This window comes from Mirounga leonina, unplaced genomic scaffold (assembly GCF_011800145.1).
Source record: "Mirounga leonina isolate KUSES-001 unplaced genomic scaffold, KU_Mleo_1.0 Mir_174, whole genome shotgun sequence".
Lineage (NCBI taxonomy): Eukaryota > Metazoa > Chordata > Mammalia > Carnivora > Phocidae > Mirounga > Mirounga leonina.
This window is the reverse complement of record NW_023270451.1, coordinates 7,356,838-7,379,727: the sequence shown is the minus strand read 5'-3', so window position 1 is coordinate 7,379,727 and position 22,890 is coordinate 7,356,838. Positions and strand designations below refer to the sequence as shown.

Sequence of the window (22,890 nt, the reverse complement as noted above, 5' to 3'; positions counted from 1 at the left end):
TTACTGGTAAAATAGTATCTCCAGCACCATGTTCAGTTCTGTTCAGCACTCTATTTTAAGAATAAAATATGACAACAAAGTTGAAATAGCTGAAGCTCCATCAGGCAGAAGAACATTTAGACTTATTCTGTTCCAAAAGCCAAAATCAGTATCATTAGTTTTATGTAATAGGAAACAAAGATTTCTGTTCAGCAATAGGAAGAAGTGTCTCATAATTAAGAACTAGCCAGAAATGGAATGGGTTGCCTAATTATATAGTGAAATGCCCAACATTGAAAATGTTAAAAAAAGAGAGGCTGAATGAACACTGGGAAAGCAGACATAACTGGAACGTCTGGAATGGGAGTTTGGGCTGCATGGTTGGCCAAGATCCTGTCTGACTCTGAAGGCGAAAGCAATGAGCACAAGAATGGAGTTAGAAAGTCAGCAGGTTACCATGATCTAGGACAGGTTAAAGGCCATCGTATTAGCCAGGTTCTCCAGAGAACCCAATTCTAGAGGTGAGAAAAAAGAAAGCCTAGAAGGTTGAGGCAGTCTTGGTTCACTAGTTCCTAAAATCAGGCCATTGAGAGGCGTCCTCTACTGAGAATATCATTAAGTGAGCATGACCACTGGGCAGAAACTCTGCTCCTCACCTTTTAATACTTCACGTGTAGGCAATAAAAATAGCATTTATCAGTTACTTAGCCATGACCATTGCACAATGTGGAATGCTAGGCAAATAAAGTTTGCAGCATCTCAATTAATATCCTCCTGACTCTCTGTGCAGGGTACTGTTATTATCTCTATATTTTTTATAAATATTGTAACATGCTCAGGGTTGCACTGCTACTCTGTGGCAGAGCCTAGATTTTAACCCATGTTTGTCTGAGTCCATGGGTCATGCTCTTCATTCTAGGTTATCCTGCTTCTAGGTAGAAGGAAAGATGAGGCTCTAACAACTCATATAATAAAAAGAGCATTCTTCTCTGTAAAAAGAAAGGGTGTAGGGGGCCACAGCTGTTGGCAGTATGTTAATCAGCAAAATCAAATGTTTAATTTTCCAAGCCTAAAGAAAAGCCAAGACCAGATTAAGCCATAATTGAGAATCTTTAGCATTAATAGAAAAGGTAATTATACCTGCAGACTTACATATATTTTTAAGTTTTTCTTTAATCTGGAGCATTATGTTTTGATGTTCCTTGGTGAACTGTGTGGGAGTGGATTTTATATGTTCAATTATTTTAAAACCCGATGCTCTCAAGACAAATACTGTATTGGAAGTAGTTTTTTTTTTCTTTTAAGATTTAATTTATTTATTTGACAGAGAGAGACACAGCGAAAGAGGGAACACAAGCAGGGGGAGTGGGAGAGGGAGAAGCAGGCTTCCCACTGAGCAGGGAGCCCGATGTGGGGCTCGATCCCAGGACCCTGGGATCATGACCTGAGCCGAAGGCAGACGCCCAATGACTGAGCCACCCAGGTGCCCCGGAAGTAGTAATAGTAGTTGTAGTAGTCATAGTAGTAAAAGTAATAGAGGTAGTAGTAGAAGTAGTAACAGAAATGAGTAGTAAAATCCCTGAAGTACTTATGTGCCAAAAAACTTGTTCATGTTCATTTCATTAAATATGCAGAGTAGTTTTATCAAGTTGGTCTCACCATTTTCTTAAACAAACAAATGTTGAGAATATGGGCTCAGAGAATTTAGGGAACTTGCCCAGCTGGCTTGAGAGCCTCTCATGAAAACCTTGGGAACCCAAACATATGAAATTTTTATTTGGATAATTTGAAAAGGGCAACAAAAGGTATATTGTGGAAAATTTGCAATACAGTATTAAATTTTTTTGTTTATTTTTAGAATAGAAGCCTCAGATCCTTGGGAGAAGCTGAACTTCAAGCTAAATGATTTATTAGTACCATAAAGTTAATGTGTTTTAGATTTTCCTTTGGGAGATAGTGACTGTAAACATTCATACAAATAAAGTCATAATCCAAATTTTAATATTTCTCAGTTAATCTCATGTTGACTAAATTTAATGAAATGTATTAAATAGCAATATGTTCTACACAAAGCCATTTTAAAAATTGGTCTGAGTATTTAATTTGGTGGCTGCTACAAGTTTAGCAGAGTGGGCAAAATACCCGTAGCATGTATTCAACCATCAATGTCATTAAATAGTGGTTTAGCAATTTACTGCTGGTTAATGATCCAGGGCATCATGATAGCTCTTCAGGTCTCCCAGGTAAACACAATCTGTTTAAATTAGTGTTTCATGAGAACAGGATTATTTAGCATGACTTAATTTAACGTAAGATAATGATAATTTCAAGTTCCAGTATTCAACTGATAAGACCTAGATTGGAGTCAAAAGGAATGTCTGGTTGGATCCGTGCCCTCTAGGAGCTTCAATTCTTCAGTGGGGATGCTTAGACAATAGGAAAGCAGGCAGTTTTATAAGTCCCAATGTAAGTAATACAAACAGCCCAGGATACTAGATTCTGAAATTAACATACAGAAACAGTATTCAGGTCTTTATTTTTGTCAACATATGTTTATTGAGTACACTTTGTGTTCAGTGAGCAGCTATACAATGTGTCCTCTAGACACACGGTACTCCTCAAACTGTATCGTGCATCTGAATTACCTGAAGGTCTTGTTGAAATGCAGATTCTGATTCAATGTGTCTGGATTGAACATGAACGTTTGCTATTCTAATAAACGAGGTGATGCTGATGCTACTGATAGGCAGATCACACTTTGAGTGGCAAGAGTATTAAATAGTTTTAATAAAATCTTTTTTTTTATCATTTCTCATTAAAACCTGTGATATCTTATTCAAACATAAACAAGGGTATTTGGAGAGACTCTAGTTAGATATAAATGTATCTCTGTCTTACAAATAAAAAAAACTATCAAGTAACAAACATTCTTGCCAGTTTGGCTATTCTCATCTAAAAAGACCATTTGTAAAGGCTAGAAGGAGGTGGGATATCTTCTTTCAGTCAATGTCTTGACTCCTGTCTAAAACTATCCACCTTAGGGCATGAGGTAATCATGAGTTCCTGACATAGAAACCTGTCTTTGAGAAATTACACTGAAACCACCGATTCGTTTTGTAGCACTTGCTGAACACCTGTCTATCGATAATAACTTTTAGTTACTACCAGCTTAGGCCAAATTGGAGCCAGTGACCTTTGGGTGAAAGTTTCATATTCTATTTCCAGTCCCTGGAGCTATCAAAGACTCCTGTCGGAAGACTTGTAATTCATGAATTTCAGCATGCTGCCTCCAGTCCAAAGCACAGCAATTGTTTCTTGAAACTAATAGTCACACATAAACTGTCGGTTGCTCATGACATGAATGTGAGAGTGATGGAAAAATTTGGTTTGGGTTAGTCTTCTTTTTCTAAGTGATGCTTTAATGGATTAATACAAAACTCAGACTTACATGGGCAGTTATCTACCGTAGTTAGTGGAAATGGTTTCCTAATATTTCTAAATAAAGATTCATCAACACTTGTCTTTTAAAATGGAACTTTCAAACATGAAATTAGCTTTCTTTTCTGAGCATAAAAAGGTTGGGGAAGATTACTGGAGACCTGTGTGTGAATCACTGAAGAAGAAAAATTTTCAGTGTTGTCGTCTTGTTACCACGGTACCAGGGACATGGCGTAGTGAGGAAGAAAGGGTAGGCTGGGCCTGTGGTACTGTTTTCATTTAGTATTCATTCCTATGAGGTAATCATCTAAATTAATAAGGATTTGCCCTTTTATATGGAGGAGAGAGCCTGATCCAAGTAGCCTTATAAAAAGAAAATTGCTGAATGAAGTCATTACTCTAATTAGCGTTAATGCCCCCAATGTTCAAAGTATACCTTTTTTAAAAATGATGTTCAATACCTTCCAACCTACCACACTGAGTAGTGGTTGTAGCCTGAGTGCCAGATTTAATTGTCCTTTCAATATCAATTTAGACAGATCTACTAATAGGGTCGTGTTATTAGATAAATGCCTCTGGTAATAGAAAAAAATGTCATTATGGAGCTGGATTGAGTAGCTGTTCACTGTGATGAACAGTAAACTATCAAAGCTTATTCATTCATGAGGCCTACCTACATTCATATAAACTATATTATTTTTTAACGGATGGAAAATGGTGAATGAAGCTTTCTATTGTCTTCCTGGAATATTTGGTTCTGTATTTAGGTCAAATTCAATCCAATTGACCTCCAAAATACTTCTCAGTTTCTCTAGTGTTGAACATTTTGTTAAATTCTGCAATTAGGCTTATCAGTTTGGGCTTATGAAATCATTTCATTTCTGCTATTAGTATTTCAGTTTTAATATCTGATGTGTATGTGTGTGTCTCTCTCTCACTCACACACACACACACACACACACACACACATTCTTCTTCTAGTCTTCCAACCATCTCCCATCTCTCTTATTGCCCTTCAAATCTAGTTCCACATAGTGGCAAAAATGAATAAACTTTGGGGCGCCTAGGTGGCTCAGTCAGTTAAGCATCTGCCTTCCGCTCAGGTCATGATCTCAGGTCCTGGGATTGAGTCCGACATCAGGCTCCCTGCTCAGCGGGGAGTCTGCTTCTCCCTCTCCTTCTGCCCCTCTCCCCCAACTCCCTGTTTGTGCTCTCTGCTCTCTTGCTCTCAAATAAATAAATGAAATCTTTAAAAAAAATGAATAATTTTTAAAACCTGAAATAGAATCATGATTCCCTTTTGTAAAACCCTTCCCAAATCCCTTGACTTAGCTGACAAGGCTCTGTATGATTTGCTTCCTGCTTGTGTTTCTAGTGGAATCTTGTGCCTCTCCTCCCCACCCATTATATTTCAGTGATGTTAAGTCAGTGGTAACTCATCACTCCTTACATATATCAAGCCTTTCTGTCCTAGTGACCTGCTATTCTTTGGCCTAACCCTGCTCTCCTGGCTTTTCATGCAATAAGTACATTTTCATTCTTCTGGTCTCAATTTAAACAGTACTTCCTCAGATAGACCTTTGCTACTCTCCCTGCTTAAAATAAGTTTCTCTATGACCATTTCTTACAGCCCTCTGTCATGTTCTTTACTTATCTCTTTATTTGGTTAATTTTAATGTCTTTTCTCCTCTGGACTTGTTCCCTGAAGGCAAGCACTTTTATCTGTATTGCTTTTTTGCTGGGCACATATGAAATGCTCGAAGTGGAAATGAAGTGGAAATCTATGCCTGGAAGATTGTGTCAGTATTGGATTATTACATGGGGTGGCAATCCACATCTGGGAGCCAGATCCACTCTAACACCTATTTTTGTACAGCTCACAAAGTAAGAATGGCTTATATATTTTAAATAGCATAAAAAATCAAAAGGAGCATAGTATTTTGTGTCACATGAAAATCATAAAATTCAAATTTTAGTATCCATAAATACCATTTTATTGGAGCCCAGACAGACCCATTCATTTTTGTGCTGTGACTCCTTATACACTGAGTAGTTATGACAGAGACCATCCATATGCCCGGAAAACCCTAAAATATTTACTCTCTGGTTCTCTACAGGAAAGAGTTTGCTGACCTTTCACATAGACAGGTTTGCATTAGAAGTTTTTTGTAAAGATTTTGTGTGTTTTTTTTTCTTTTAAGTAATCTCTACACCCATCCTGGGGCTCAAGCTCACCACCTTGAGATCAAGAGTTGCATGCTCTACTGATTGAGCCAGCCAGGCACCCCAGAATTTTAGCACCAAAAAACACCTATGTTGTCCTGAAGCTTTTTATAAGGATTATTTGGAAGAAAGAATGAGGAGAGATCCTAAAATAGGCTACTTGAATCCTTCCTATGTTGGCTTGATTTCAAAATCAATCCCATTTGGTTGGGCTATTTCCCGTTGAGGCAGTAGCAATGGTTTTTGAGAAAAAGCAATGGTTCTCAGATATTAATGTATATCAGAATAGGCTGGAGTGACCCAAGCCCGGAGATTCTGATTAGGAGGTGGGCGAGTAGGGCCTGAGAATTTGCATGTCCTGCAAGATCTTAAATCAAGAAAGAGCAACCAGGGTTGCATCCTTCTTTACAGAATGTGGGTGTTCTGTCAGTGTAAGAATTCATTTACTCAGTATTGACTAGGTGTCAGTGTTATTCTAGATGCTGGGAAAATAAAGCTAAATGATAAATTGCTTCTTTTAAGAAGCCAAAATTTAGTGCTATGCAGACATTAAATAAATAATTACCATAAACATAATAGCTGTAACAGGAGGTATAAACCAATTCTGATAGGGGCACCAATCAGTTCCTGAATATCCATAAAGACTTTTAAAGAGGAAAGTGAAGATTTGTAGAATTCTGTAATGTTTTAAGAATGAAGTCTATATTTCACTTTGGTTATGCCAATTCACAATATCTCTTAAAGAAATCCTGAGTATTGAGAGCAAATTTAGAAGTTCTGTCCAATATTTCTTTCAAAGAGAAAGAAGGGGAGGTCATCACCAAAAGGCTTACCATCCTTCAAGCAAATGGCCAATATTAGTTCTTACCCAAACACTATTCTGTTTTTTGTTTTCCTCCTCTGAAACCTAACCAAGTCTCATTGTCATCCCCATGTTCATCACCTCCCACTAGCCGATTACCATCTTTGAACCCCTGCAATAAATCCCTTGTTGACTTCAAGACTTTACCTCTTGCTGGTTCTAGCCCATTCTACACGCTGCAGCCTGGCGGTCATTTTAAAAACAAATTCAAATGTCTTTTGAGACCTGCAGTGGCTTCCCGTTACTTTTTGAAAATTAATCCAAATCTTTAACAAAGCTTTTTGAGCTCTAACCTCAGGGCTCCCCCTGTTGCTGGCACCAGCCACACTGTTCTCCTTTTAGTTTTAAGAACTGTTCTTTCTCCAGACTCAAGGTTTTTGCAGATTTATTTCTTCAGGGGGAATGCTCTTTCTGCTTGTACCCTTTGAGACTTTAATTGATTTTACTGACCTTTCTAATCTCCGTGTAGACATTGATGCCATGTCAAAGCTGTCTTCTCACTGACTCCACCCCTATCCCCGTTTGCAGAAGGAAGGAACGACCTGTCTGCACTGGTAATTGCTCTAGAAACAGAGGCCATATTGTTGTGGTACCAATGTGGGAGAAGGTCAGTCATCATGTTAAACCTGCCATCAACTCTATCTTTAATGCATTTAAATCATCAAAGAACAAACTTTAGATTTCAAAGCACATAGCCTTTGAGTTTGTGGAATATTAGACGTATTTTACAATGTAGATCATGTCTTGAGTTAAAGTGAGAAAGCAGGGACTTATCTGGCTAACTAGTTAGCAGAAATTTTGCAATTAATTTTTATAAGCAACTTGGTTTATTTTGGGAGAAAATACACAACACGTTAGTCACCTTCTATATTGTTGAGCCATTTGACCTTCAGAGAAGTCCTTGGGAAATATGTTGGGAATAATGGAGAAATTTTATTTCTTATTGTTAGAAAAGCCACATACATTTCCTAAAGATCTGTATTGATCCAGAAATATTTTGGCCCAGATGGAGGAAGGAGACTGGGTATTCAATCATAATTCCATTTCTTTCTTAACTATCCTAGTTTGAACTCTTCTCAGAGTTCTTAAAAATACCACCACTAGGGGGCACCTGGTGACTCAGATGGTTAAGTGTCTGCCTTGGGCTCAGGTCACAATCTCAGGATCCTGGAATGGAGTCCTGCATCCGGCTCCCTGTTCAGTGGGAAGTCGGCTTCTCCCTCTCCCTCTGCACCCCGCCTCTTGTGCTCTCTCTGTCTCTCTCTTTCTCAAATGAATAAATAAAATCCTCAAAAAAAAAAAAAATACATTACTAGACCTTTATAGCTCTTGAGAATTTATAATTTTGTATTTGTTTATTTTGATTAATATGTCTCCCCAGTAGAAGGTAAGCTTCAAAGGGGACTTGCTCATTTTGTTCACCATTGTGCCTTGAGATAATCCATGCCTGACACATAGTAGGTTCTCAGTAAATATTTGCTGAATGAATGATGAACGGTTGGATGTATGATAACCTCTCCCTCTGTCCATTACTCAGCTCTCATTGACTTGGTCAGCTGATGAAAGTCTCACCCTATGGTGATCCTTGAACCCTCTTCCTGACTGTACATCTTGTTCATCAAGTGTCTATTACTGTCCTGGACCTTTGGATTGACTTTCACCCTCCCCCTCACCCACTCTTATTAGTTATGGATGTCATTACCCGCCACCAGTAATTGACTACTTATTAAGTCTTGCTTTTTTCAGAACTAGGCTAGGAATTGCAGCATTATGCAATCTAAACATTATCATTTTTACATGTAATTATGTAATTTACATAATCATTTTTACATGTACATTTTACATGTAAATAAAAATGATTACTGGGTTGCTTTATTTTTTTGTGTACTAAGTCTTCAAAATTTAGTGTGGATTTTATACTACAGCACATCTCAAAGCAAACCAGCCACATTTCGAGTCCATCATGGCCAGATGTAGCAAATGGCTCTGGTATTGGACAGTGTAACTGATGTTATCGGCTATTAGGTAATGACGGATGGCCATATATGCATGGCTTTGGGCTAGAATGTCACCTCAGGAATCATTTTAGAACTCTACAGCTTCATGGGAAGACACATCACAGTCCTTTACCTCCTCATTCTACTCTTCATCTTCTTCATTTTCTACCTTTTCCTCTCTTTCCTTTCCTCTTCCTCTTTCTCCTTTTTCTTCCTTTTGTCCCCGCTTCTTTTTGGAACTTTTTGTGACTCAAATTCCTCCCTCTATTTTTTTTCTTTATTAATGCAATAATTTTTCTACAATGAATTTGTATTTCTGAGGGGCGTCTGGGTGGCTCAGTCGGTTAAGCGTCTGCCTTCAGCCCAGGTCATGATCCCCAGGTCCTGGGATTGAGCCCTACATCGGGCTTCCTGCTGAGTGGGGAGTCTGCTTCTCCCTCTCCCTCTGCCTCTCCCTTTGCTGGTACTCTCTCTCTCTCTGTCTCTCTCAAATAAAATGTACATCTTTAAAGAATTAATGGTTGGTTTCTGGCATTTGAACTATGAAGTGCCAGTAGTTCTGATAGTTTTCTTTGTGATGAGGTTGATTTTCATAGGTCGTGTATATACTGATTCAGAGGAAAGCAATCTTTGTTATTATTGTACAGACAAAGCCTTATGGTTAGATACCAAATCTTATTTTCTTTAGCCTTTTCAGTTGTTCATTGTTCTCCTGGCTTATAAATTGGTTCTGTTTACATCTAAATTACACCTGCTAGCTTTAACCATACTCCAATACTTAGGATCTATGTTTGTAAATGTCTCACACAAGATGATCACAATGAAAATGCTGATTCTAAAAAAATCAGAACTGTTTAAAGTATCACATGGACAAAAATATAAAGTTGAAGTGCTTCATATATGACCTTCCACAAAGTAATCACCGTTTACATCCTGTGGGGATATACTTAAAGACTATCTAATTCACCAAGAGGGATGTATGCAAATGAAAGACTTAGAACAAAAATAGAAATACTCTGCAACCGCAACCATCTTCCCAAAAGGAAATGGGCAAAGAAATAGAGTAAAATGATAGTTCTACACATTTATGTCAAGAAAGCAGATGAGTCCAGGCTCTCAAGTAATTGAAACTGTTGGCTACATTTCATTGCCATTCTCTCTTTTCAATTCAGGACTTTCTAATATGATGGTGAGGAAATACAACCTGTTGTCATTAGATCCTGCAGAATTTTTCATTTCAGAGCTTCGGAGCTGAGTAGTTCACAGCTATGACCCAATTCCGTCATTTCACAGGCAAGAAAACTAAGGTTTGGAGGAGTTTAATGCCTAATCCAAGGTCTTGTAGGGAGGTTAGTGGTAGAATCTCACTTAGAACCCAGATCCTCTCCTGTGTGCAGAGTTTTTTCCACTATGCCAAGCTCGGAAAAATCCAGCAGACAGATTCTCCAGGGAGAAGTAAAATTTTTTCATATTGTTTTTCTGACTTTTATTAGCAACTGAGGATTAGAAATTAGGTATTTGGTGAATTTCTTTTATCATTAACCAATAATCAAATTAAAATTAATCATAATTTCCTTGGGTATTGTACTTGCAAGACAGTGACAAAAGAAAGTCCTAGAGGTCTCTTAATTTCTTAGTAATCTTAAAGTATCACAGTTAATAGCACCATTGAGAGAAGGAAGTTATATGACAAGCCATAAATATTGTGTGAGAAAAATAATATTGTCCTTGAAAGGTACAGTTTACTTTAACAATTTTTGAAAAAGTAAATTTAATCAAGATGACTATCTCCAGGCATCCACTGAGCTTTGTACAAATGCCCATTTAAAAATTCATCAAATTTTCATTTCTGCTTTTTTATTTACTGAGCTGTGAAGGGACTGTCTCTTAAGCACTGAGCTTACTAGACACTTTAAAACTTAAACAATTAATTGCAATTAATAACACAGTTGAAAATGGTTTCCACTCATGGTTTCCAGACATGTAAATTTATTACTAATTGGAATCATAATATAATTTTTTTTTGGTGCTTTTTTTCAAAAATCTTTGCTTTGACATTTTGTATAGGTTCCCCAAAGCTCATCACATTTACCCACTGAGTGCCTTGACTACCCAGGAAAACACTTCTTTTGTGGTTTGATAGCATCTAAAGTGCTTCTGAAAAATGTGTTCTACCAATGAATTGACCAGTAGCCCAAATTTCATGATTAGCTTTATAGTATTTAGCTTTAAATACTGTTAAAATGCAGCATTATATGGGTTATATTAAGCCAATTTTAGTCATCAGTATCTTTGATTAAATTAGTTTATTAGGGTGTGAAACCCAGTCATTTAGCAAGACCCAAAGGAAGTTGGAAATGGGACACATATACGTATAGAGGAAAAAGAAAATTTGAATTGTTATGAGCATGAGGTATGAAAGTGGAGCCTATTGAAAGAAAAGTGAGGCACTTGGTACCAAATGCTATGGATACTCAAAATGAGAGTATTATGAGAGAGAGAGCAAGAGAGAGGACAACAAATATGAATAATTGATCTGCTTTTACATCACTACCATGAGCCAGCAATTCCTCTCTTTGTGGGCTGTGACTGATTGTAAAGAGGCTCTTCAGTCTTATATTTGGACACAAGAACAGGGTCCTCATGCAAGTTCATATTTACATTGTTTGCATGAAAACATTTGTTGTTTCTTTGTCACCTCTTTTAACTTGTAACTTGATAGTCAAATGTGGATTTTTCAAGTTAAGACAAGATAAAGTGATAAAACGGATGATTGAGAAGCAGGATGGAAGAGCATTGCTAGGAAATGTTCATCTGTTTGGTGATTAATAATATTTTATATGGGGGTGCCTGGGTGGTTCAGTCGGTTAAGCGTCTGCCTTCAGCTCAGGTCATGATCTCAGGGTCCTGGGATTGAGCCCCTGCATCAGGCTCCTTGCTCAGCGGGGAGTCTGCTTCTCTCTCTCTCCCTCCACCCGTCTGCACTGCTTGTTCTCTCTCTCTCTCTCTCTCAAATAAATAAATAAATAAAAATCTTTTAAAAAAATAATATTTTACACGTACTCAGTGCAGCAAAGCAATTATACAAGAGAGATATCATTGACACAGTGTCACCTGAAATTGTTATTATTTTTTGGTGTTTATTCAGTTTTCCTAGTCATTTAAAGCAGAGATTTTCACTTTTTTATGAGAAAAATGAGTCAGTCGGGTGATAATATGGTAACCTTAAATGTTATTGGATAAAAGGGATTATCTGAGGCTGTGATGTCCAATATGGTAGCCACTATTCAGATATGGCTCTTGAGCCTTTGAAATGGGGTGTGTCCAAAGTAAGATGTGTTCTAAGGGTAAATTATAGCCTGGGTTTTGAAGACTTAGTAAGAAAGAAAGTAAAAATATTGCATTCATAACTTTTATATTGCTCATATATTGAAATGATAATATTTTTGATACATTGGACAAAGCAAAATATATTGTTACAATAACTTTCATCTTTCTTTATTTCCTTTTTTAAAAAAGTGTGGATAACTAGAAGAATTTAAATTGCATGTGTAGCTTATATTTGTGGCTCACATTACATTTTTACTAGACAGTTCTGCTCTAAGGGATTTAATATTATTTAAATGCGATATGCTCGTGAATTGGGCTTGCACACTTTTTGATGTTGCTATAATTATAAATGTTCAAACACTTTACTTTGAAAATAGATGTATATTTGACACTGAGAAATTATATGTAACTTCCTTCTGTTCTCTTGAGGATTTCTTGTCTAACTTCTGTTCGTATGTTATTTGGCACAGAAGGGAAATGTTCTGAACTCTTCCAAATAATGCCTGAAAGGAAGAGTCACTATAGAGAAGGGTATGTGATTCTCTTTAAATAAGCGAACCACCTACCCTCCGCAGTCTGTGAACAGTTACATTTAGTAAAGATTTGTCTTGTGCCTGTCCACATTGGCTAACATGAATAAATGAAAATTCAGTCAGAATGATCAGAAGGAACCCACAAAACTTGCAGACAAGTTTCAGAAGATGTTAGATTAAGTCATCTATATGGTTTCTGGAGAGCACTGATAGACAATTGAAGACAGTTACATTCAGAATGTGTGTCATTGGGGATCATATTGTAAAACCAATAAATATTTAATTTAAAATAAACCTGAAATTCTTAGGTAGAGTTTGTTGCAGAATAATTCAATTTGGCACATAAAAAATAGAAACTTCCCCATTGTTTGCACTACTGTGCACATTTTGAAAGTCACATTTAACATTGAATTTCTACAAAATTCAGCAATTTACTATTTGGTGCAGGTATCAGTGACAAAATATCATTTTGGATGTTGTTCCTGTCCCTGGCACATATGAAATTAATGCTTTTCTCCACAAGAGAAAAAGACATTATCTTTTGAGGTCATAGAGTTTTTGTATCTTGGCCTGAGGCTACTAACTACATATGACATGATGAGGAAATGAGACCTTTTTGTGGGAAACCAAACTCAAGGATCAGAGCTGCTTACAAAAATAACTTAAAAACCTGTTGATAGGGCGCCTGGGTGGCTCAGTTGGTTAAGCGACTGCCTTCGGCTCAGGTCATGATCCTGGAGTCCCTGGATCGAGTCCCGCATCAGGCTCCCTGCTCGGCGGGGAGCCTGCTTCTCCCTCTGACCCTCCCCCCTCTCATGTGCTCTCTCTCTCTCATTCTCTCTGTCTCAAATAAATAAATAAAATCTTTAAAAAAAAAAAAACCTGTTGATAAAAGCATTCTTAAGTGAGACTCTGAGTCTTGTTTTCTGGTAGGAAGTGCAATTTTAGAAGAGTCGAATACTGTCTAGATTACATTTACCAACTTTGTTTTGTATTTACAGAGTTTCTAAAACACTAACTCTGTGCCCATATCACTGTGATTCTTGGCATGGCTGACAAGAGTTTTGATGGTTTTTGATACTAATTTTAACTCATTAATATCCTGTGTGTAATATGTTAAACATGTCTTAAAATTTTCATGATTTACCTGTTTCTATTAATAAAAATCTAAATCTCTGATGTGGATAAAAATGATTGTTTACTTATGATCTGGCAAGTTTTCTAACATAAATAATTATGAGTAGATCTGGAACTCTGAATCTCTTATTTCCGTTTTATGTCAAAGTCAAATTTTGCAGGTGCCATTAAGGAGGCCAAGTGTCAGACTATTTGCTTCATTTATAAAACTATATAACACAAATGCTGAGATTCCCAACCTCTTAAATTTTGCCATACACTGTTTCCAGCACAAGGACAGCTTCTTAAGCTCTCTAGGGATCCTAGTTACAGTCCGTGTTGTATGCACGCCCCAGAGTGCCTGTAAGCAATCATCTCTCTTCTACTAAACCATTATCTGAAATGGATTCTTTCTGGTTACCAAAATGGGAATAAGAGCACTGAGAATATTGGGGAGAAATGAGGGTCAAGACTTGAATCTGTGAGGTATGTTGAAGACAAGAATATTATCTTTCTAAAACCCAGCTCCACTTCAGTGCCATGTGGAATGAACTATGACCATTCGATGTAAAACCTGCATGTTATTATTATACACGCAAAGGACTGAAACAACAGAGTCAGCATCTGAGTATGCTACTTAAAAAGCCAGATGCACTAAATAACAAATCACATGTTTCCATCATGAAAATTGATCTTGTTTAAAGGGAAAACGTGTTGGAAATAAATAAGTAAAAGCATTTCAAGATATTCCAGTTGGGAGTATTAATTTCCTCATACCTAAAATTAGTTTTTAGTGTCATTCCTACTTTTTATCATCATAGCAGAACCTAACGACATAAAGAATATGGTATGTCTCAGAAAATACTATTTTGGTGTCTGTTCTCCTTCAATAAAGACCAGGGGTACAGAAAAGAGAACAGTTTATAATTCATTAAAATAGTCTCCTAGGGGCGCCTGGGTGGCTCAGTTGGTTAAGCGACTGCCTTCGGCTCAGGTCATGATCCTGGAGTCCCGGGATCAAGTCCCGCGTTGGGCTCCCTGCTCGGCAGGGAGTCTGCCTCTCTCTCTGACCCTCCCCCCTCTCATGCTCTCTATCTCATTCTCTCTCTCAAATAAATAAATAAAATCTTTAAAAAAAAAAAAATAGTCTCCTATTCTTTTCCCCCCTTGGCTTTGCCATTAAAATCAATGTGGAACAAACAAACAAACAAACACTTAGGATGGGTCAGAAAAAAGATAAAAACATTATTTTAAAAACTTAGACTATTTGAAAAGGTTATTTGGTCTAATAAGGAGAGAAATAATTTCATGGTAGTCTTCAAGTATACTACATGAGAAGTTATTTAGAAAACTATTTTCATCTCTTCTAGATGACTTAGGAATGGGTCTGCATAAAAGTGGGTAGTGAATTAGATTTCCCAAGGACTCCCTAGGCAAGTTTAGTTCATAGCAACATAATCTGTTTTAGTCCCTCTTCCTTTACAAGAAATTAGTACAGTGTCCATTGTAAATGGGCATTTATTAATTTTTTTATTATAAAACCAATTATTGACATTTTATAGAATATTCTTTTTATTCAGATTTCTAGAAAGCTTTTCCATGTTTATGATGTCAGAAATAGGTACACTTCTTTTATAACTCTAACTTTATGGGAAAAAATTCATTCTTTTAAAAGATGAGGAATAGATCAAGTTCCTCAAATAATTGCCTTTTCCCCCTAGGCATTGATTAAAAATAAGACTGTGTAATGTATAGATTATCCTAATTATAATAGAAATAAGTGAGCAATTTTATATATCATTTGATTTTATCATGATAACAACAAAATTTTATATTAAGCTCATGAAACTGCTAATGAATACATCATCTTTTACAAATACAGATGTATTCAGAGAAGAGTAGACTAGAAAAGCCTATATCCCACCTCATCCCCCAAAACACACATATGCATGCACGCATGTGCACATGTACATTTTTGGAGGGGAGGGAGGGAAAAAAGTCACCCAAAATGTCCCAACTTTATTATTTGGTAGCAATTATTACCATTCCTTTTTGAAAGTAATAATTTGTGCCTAATGGTTGTGGCTTTTTTTTTTTTTTTAAGATTTTTAAGTTATCTCTACACCCAATGTGGGGTGGAATTTATAAACCCAAGGCCAAGAATCCCCTGCTCTAGAGACTGAGCCAGCTTGGGGTCTCCCCCTTCCCTCCCACCCTCTCCCATTGGTTGTGGCTTTGAATGAAGTACTCTCCTGTCAGTTCAGGGCAGATTGCGAATCTCATCCCCCTCTTTTTTTTTTTTTTTTTTTTTTTTTATTTCTCTTGAGAGGCAACATAGTATTTTGAAGAGATGAAGTTCTTCAGTCAAACAGATACAGGTTTTCCACTCACTTCATGTATAATATTAGTAAATGGTTTAATTTTTAGAGCTTCCATTTTAACTACAGAGACAGAATGATTTCATACAGTTTTGTGATGAATAAATGTCTAAGGCAGCCATCATATATTGAGACCTGTTCTGAGCTAGTCACATTAAAATCCCTTCATTATCATTAATCCTTAAAACAGCACTGAGGGGTAAGAGTTATTCTAGACCCTATTTGATCCAAGAGTACATCGGTAAAATGTCTATTACAGGGTCCAGCTCAATAAATTGTGGTGGTGGTGATGGTAATCATAGTACTAGTCATTGTAGTTGCTGTTTTGACTATAGTCTTCTTACAGCTCTATGTTCCCAGTTTAACTGAAGAAATTTAAGGATGTAAAGAGGCAGCTAGTTTAGGGGACACAGGATTCAGACAGTCTGTCTCAGCATGGTCTGTGCCATTCAATATTACACCATATTGTGATGGTATTCTGAGATTTTAGGTTTGCTAAATGCTTGTCACCATGCATCGAGGCATTTCATTCTTAATGGGACCCTATTTCCGAACTATATTTAAAAACAGTTTGGTGTTCATTTTCTTCTGAAATCATGCTGATATGTTACCTAAAAGGCACATTTGACCCTTAGCATATGGATTTCTATACACTTACATCAGGGAATCTTCTCGATGCCTTAGCTATCTACCTGGCTAATTCTTCAACTTAGTTTAGGTAGTTCTGGTTGCCTTGTTCTGTGCATTGGGTTTGGTATAATAGCGTGTTCTCCATAAATTATATTTCTCAGGTGTAGTAACTGTATGGGCTATTTCTGTGCATCTTCTAAATGGCTCTTATTATTGCTAATGAAGATAATCTTAACATTTTAACTAATGATTCGTACAGTTTTACATCAGTCTTATTTTCATAAATCAAATTGTAGAAATAGAATAATACTATATAATTTATAATCACATTTCATGCCAATAGGTGTAACTATTCAGCAATATAAATTCAACAGGATCTGTTACTTCATATTTATTTTTATCCTGAGCTTTGAATTTATTTGTAATTAATAAAAGGTTATGTTTCTACTTCAGGGAAATTTAAACTATAAAAGACAAGTTGGGGGGGAACCACTGACACGTGATCCATTTTTCTGAATACTATGTATACCTGAATGTATTAAAATTCTCAGAATACTACTTACAAGTATATTATTTAGTGGGAAATGCAGGTTATTTACTAGTTTTACTTTATGTTTATTAGATAAGCAGTTAAGTATTGAGATTCCATAGAAAGCATAGCAGGGTACTGAAAATGGTGCTGGCCCTTAGGGATGCTGAAATATAATAGATTTCTAAGAAGTAACTAGCAGTTTTTGTTTGCTCAGAATTCAGCAAGTACATTTAAAGGTCTGATTCATTTGAAATGCTCTAAATTAAATTAGAAAGTAACCTTTAGCAAAATGTGTATCATCTACTTTGCAGACTTCTGTATGAAAGTTTTACATGTATAAGAACCACTTTACATGATGGTGTTTTTTCCCCTTGTATTTCTCTTACAACTGTGAATACCCATGGAAATGAGCAACAGCATTAGTGGCACAGCTCGCCTTCAGAATATTCACTTAGGGCCAGCATGAGGTTTACACTGCCATTAAAACCACTGCAATTTTACAGTTTATGAAGCACTTCTCCAGACATTCTTCATCTTCACAGCAACCCAATGGGGAGGCCAAGTGTAGTAGGCATTGGTCATTTCGGCCGGCCCAGCACCCCAAGACCCTTCCCTCCTGGGGAGAGCCCTGTGATGAGATGGATGGAAGGTAGAGCCCTGCCTCCCTCTCCCAAAGTTGAAGGAGAGCAGCCATTCTCCTGCCCTAATTTGGCAGCTCACAGGCTCCCCTGTGACTGAGGCTCAGCCAATGAGACAGCCCTGCCTGAGAGTTTTCCTGGAGATGAGCGAATCGGAGCTCTTGAGGAGGGACTGGGGCTCATTCCAGCCAAAGGGGTGGCAGGCAAGGGCTGTGTCCATGGCAATAGAATCAGCTGGGCTTTCAGAGTCTGGGACCACAAAGGCTACTTGCATGTTTGGACCAGACTCCTTTGTTTCAGCCCATTTTCCCCAAGATTTTTCAGCCTCTTCCCTCAACTAACCACCTCATTTCTTCTCAGCACATGCCTATAATGTTTAACTTAACTACAGTAGGTTTGGGTTATTGGCAACCCATAGGTATAACAAGAATCGCTATTCCCAATATAGAGATGAAGAAATTGAACCTCGGTGAGCTTAAGTCACTTCCTTGCATTGCAGTCGTCTGGAAAAGCCAAGTCTAGAACCCATGACTTCTAGTTCAGGATTGTTTCTTTCACAGCACACTGTTTTCCCAGTGGCCTTCAGTGGCCTCTGCACATATTGAGACGTGCTTCCTCCTCCTCTGTGCCTCCTTGATTGCAGTATTTAGTCCCATTTACAGTTCTAATGCTTACCTGCTTGATGTCAAGTGCACCCATCTTCCACCCTACACTGTTGAACATCTGGAAGATAAGGATTGTTTTACAATCATCATTTTCTCTCATATATTGGAGTGCCTGGGTGCAGAGTCAGTACTAAATAAAGATTGTAATGAATGAGTAGCAAATGAGTGCATAAATTATTCAATTAAATGACAACACCAATGTGGGCTTGAAGTTGATGCTAAAAGTATAACGCTGATTTTAGAAAACACCACTATGTTCTTTACCAATCAAATTTATAAACTATAAACAATTCACCTTAAATACATAAAGATGCTCACTTAGTAAGCATTTATTCCATGCCTTCTATGTGTCAGGCGGTTATTACAGAGAGAAGTAAGAATTCGTCTCCTCCTTTAAGAAGTCTCACAGACTGATGAGAGAAACAAACATTCCATAGCTCAGATCATGGAGCTGTGGGGAAAAAGAGCTGTGATAATATGATGATTAGGGCAGCAGGCCCATTGTCAGCAGCCACTAACCTGGCCTGGCCCTTTCGGCAGGGTGCCGTGCACATCAAGGGAAACAGCCAGAGCCCTTTGAAAAGCACAATATGCTTTGCCTTTCCAGAATGTTATGAGATATGCTTAAAAAAAAAAAAAAAAGCTACATGGGGCTCCTGGGTGGCTTAGTCAGTTAAACATCTGACTCTTGGTTTCTGCTCAGGTCACATCTTGGGTTCCTGAGATGGAGCCTTGCCTATCCAGCTCCATGCTCAGTAGGGCATCTGTTTTTCTCCCTCTTCCTCTGTCCCTCCCCTCTGCTCGCACACTTTCAGTCTCTCTCCCAAATAAATAAATAAATAAATCTTTTTAAAAAAATGTTACCTGCACCCTCATTCAGACATAATTATCTTTAAAAAGGTTATAATCAAGGTTTATCAAATTTTAAAACTAATTTTGAAATTGCTTTCTACCATATGAGACTAATACATAAGACTATATTTTGGTTTGGCAAAAGGTGAGGATAAAGAGAAATCTATATCTTTATTTAAGCATTAAAGCCCAATATAGTAAAAGCAACAAATAAAGATATATATATATATATATATAAATGTGAAAGGATTCAAAGTCATATATATGAATGTGTGTAAATACACACATATGTAAGAAACAGGATACATATTTGTCAATATAATTTCCATTCTTTACAAATTATGCACACAGTAAGAAATATTTTACTCCATAATGTTTTGGTATCATTTGCAGACAATTACTACGGCACGCCAAAGCCTCCAGCAGAACCAGCACCATTATTATTAAATGTGACAGACCAGATACTTCCGGGAGCCACTCCAAGTGCTGAAGGAAAACGGAAGAGGAATAAATCAGTGAGCAACATGGAGAAAGCAAGTATAGAGCCTCCTGAGGAGGAGGAGGAAGAAAGGCCTGTGGTCAATGGAAATGGAGTAGTAGTAACACCAGGTTAGTCACATATATATATGATTATATTTACCTTCAGAAAGAGAAGATTATGATATCAAATGGAAAGGATGTAATTCTTGTATCCCTTTTATTAGTTTTAATTTTGATGTATCAAGCAATTAATTCAAGTTCCTTAATTTTTGGTTTCACTTACACAGTATTAATGGCAATATAATGAATGGTTTCTACATCTTAGAAAATGTTACACGTCATGAATATGATTGTGTAAAGCTCTGGGGTCTTTACTGATTAATATTAGGTAATATCTATCCTTAGAAATCTTAGTATACTTGCAGTTCTGTAAAAAGAGGTTGTGTCATGTGATTTAGTTAACAACTTCAGTAAACACAGTCCTCAGAATGACTGGAGCTACACCATGTCTGTATATTTTTCTCTCCACCCTTACCATCTAATCTGGCAATGTGGAGAAAGCACCTTTTTTGAAAAAAATTTTTATTGTTATGTTAATCACCATACATTACATCATTAGTTTTTGATGTAGTGTTCCATGATTCATTGTTTGTGCATAACACCCAGTGCTCCATGCAGAACATGCCCTCTTTAATACCCATCACCAGGCTAACCCATCCTTCCACCCCCTCCCCTCTAGAACCCTCAGTGTGTTTTTCAGAATCCATCGTCTCTCATGGTTCGTCTCCCCCTCCGATTTCCCCCCCTTCCTTCTTCCGCTCCTGCTTTCTTCTTCTTCTTCTTCTTCGTCTTCGTCTCCGTCGTCGTCGTCGTCGTCGTCGTCGTCATCGTCGTCGTCGTCGTCTTCTTCTTCTTCTTCTTCTTCTTCTTCTTCTTCTTCTTCTTTTCTTCTTCTTCTTCTTCTTCTTCTTCTTTCTTTTTAACATATATTGCATTATTTGTTTCAGGGGTACAGATCTGAGATTCAACAGTCTTGCACAATTCACAGCGCTCACCATAGCACATTCCCTCCCCAATGTCTATCACCCAGCCACCCCGTCCCTCCCACCCCCCCCACTCCAGCAACCCTCAGTTTGTTTCCTGAGGTTAAGAATTCTTCCTATCAGTGAGGTCATATGATACATGTTTTTCTCTGATTGACTTATTTCGCTCAGCATAACACCCTCCAGTTCCATCCACATCATTGCAAATGGCAAGATCTCATTCCTTTTGATGGCTGCATAATATTCCATTATATATATATACACCACATCTTCTTTATCCATTCATCTGTCGATGGACATCTTGGCTCTTTCCACAGTTTGGCTATTGTGGACATTGCTGCTATAAACATCGGGGTGCACGTACCCTTTCGGATCCCTACATTTGTATCTTTGGGGTAAATACCCAGTAGTGCAATTGCTGGATCGTAGGGTAGCTCTATTTTCGACTTTTTGAGCAACCTCCATACTGTTTTCCAGAGTGGCTGCTCCAGCTTGCATTCCCACCAACAGTGTAGGAGGGTTCCCCTTTCTCCGCATCCCCACCAACATCTGTCGTTTCCTGACTTGTTAATTTTAGCCATTCTGACTGCTGTGAGGTGGTATCTCATTGAGGTTTTGATTTGGATTTCCCTGATGCCGAGCGATGTTCAGCACTTTTTCATGTGTCTGTTGGCCATTTGGATGTCTTCTTTGGAAAAATGTCTGTTCATGTCTTCTGCCCATTTCTTGATTGGATTCTTTGTTCTTTGGGTGTTGAGTTTAAGAAGTTCTTTATAGATTTTGGATACTAGCCCTTTATCTGATACATCATTTGCAAATATCTTCTCCCATTCTGTCGGCTGTCTTTTGGTTTTGTTGACTGTTTCCTTTGCTTTGGAAAAGCTTTTTATCTTGATGAAGTCCCAATAGTTCATTTCTGCCCTTGCTTCCCTTGCCTTTGGCGATGTTTCTAGGAAGAATTTGCTGCGGCTAAGGTCGAAGAGGTTGCTGCCTGTGTTCTCCTTTAGGATTTGGATGGACTCCTATCTCACATTGAGGTCTTTCAACCATTTGGAGTCTATTTTTGTGTGTGGTGTAAGGAAATGGTCCAGTTTCATTCTTCTGCATGTGGCTATCCAATTTTCCAACACCATTTGTTGAAGGGACTGTCTTTTTTCCATTGGACATTCTTTCCTGCTTTGTCGAAGATTAGTTGACCATAGAGTTGAGGGTCCATTTCTGGGCTCTCTGTTCTGTTCCATTGATCTATGTGTCTGTTTTTGTGCCAGTACCATACTGTCTTGATGACAGCTTTGTAATCGAGCTGGAAGTCCGGAATTGTGATGCCACCAGCTTTGCTGAGAAAGCACCTTTATACATTGAGTTGGTGGAGGCACCCACCCTTGAACAAGGAAAAGACTTGTTATCTCTTTGATTTATAACCTATCATTTCACATATATAAAGAATATCAGGCAGATATAAAGTGTGTTTACACAAGGTAAGGCTTTGCTATTTTCTTGTGCTTATTACTAACAGAGTGCCAATTTTCTATTATAATTATGAAAGATTTTTTTCATTATGTTATTCATAACTAAATGTTAAAGCAAAAATATGTCATTCTTGTAGCCTCTAAGCTTGGAGTAAGTTTGCAAAGTTTTGTTTTAGTTATTTTTTAATAACAGCATATCAGTTGGCACTGAAAATCTAAGAACTGTGTTAAAGCTCTTGAAAAAATGTTAACACATGCACTTGGCTTACGTATTATTCATAATATATTTCCTACAACTACTCTGATGTCTGTATTTTTAATTATCACTGTACTGTTTCTATAGTGACATAGTATTTGAATTTTCATGCTCAATTATTTTTATCAAAGTTTCATAAGCTTGTTTTTTACCTTCCTTTTTCATAATACCTGCAAAAATGTCCTTCCTTGAACATAAGGAGACCAAAATCTAATCTGTGCCAATCAAGGTGTAAAACCCTAAAAGGGTTTCATCTTGATTACTCAGAGAAGGACAACCTCCTCCATTAATACAATGGTGAAAAATTTATACTCTGATCTTACCAGTCACTGATTTCTGGATACAAGTGCTAAAAATCACTATTGGTACATAATGTAACTTGTTTACTAAAGACCCTGTGCTGAGGTTCAAAAGGTAAAGAGCTGAATAAATGTGTATGAGAGGAAAGCAATTTACAGGTTTACAGATA

At 37.4% G+C, this 22,890-nt stretch overlaps 1 protein-coding gene across 1 annotated transcript in view; it reads left to right on the top strand.

The window, feature by feature from the left end:
• The window catches only part of MAGI2 (membrane associated guanylate kinase, WW and PDZ domain containing 2), a 1,284,239-nt gene that overhangs the window by 836,471 nt on the left and 424,878 nt on the right, over nucleotides 1-22,890 (top strand). The window contains exon 4 of the mRNA XM_035020443.1: nucleotides 19,567-19,782. Within this exon, the coding sequence (XP_034876334.1) occupies nucleotides 19,567-19,782 (216 nt within the window). The remainder of the gene's footprint in view (nucleotides 1-19,566; nucleotides 19,783-22,890) is intronic.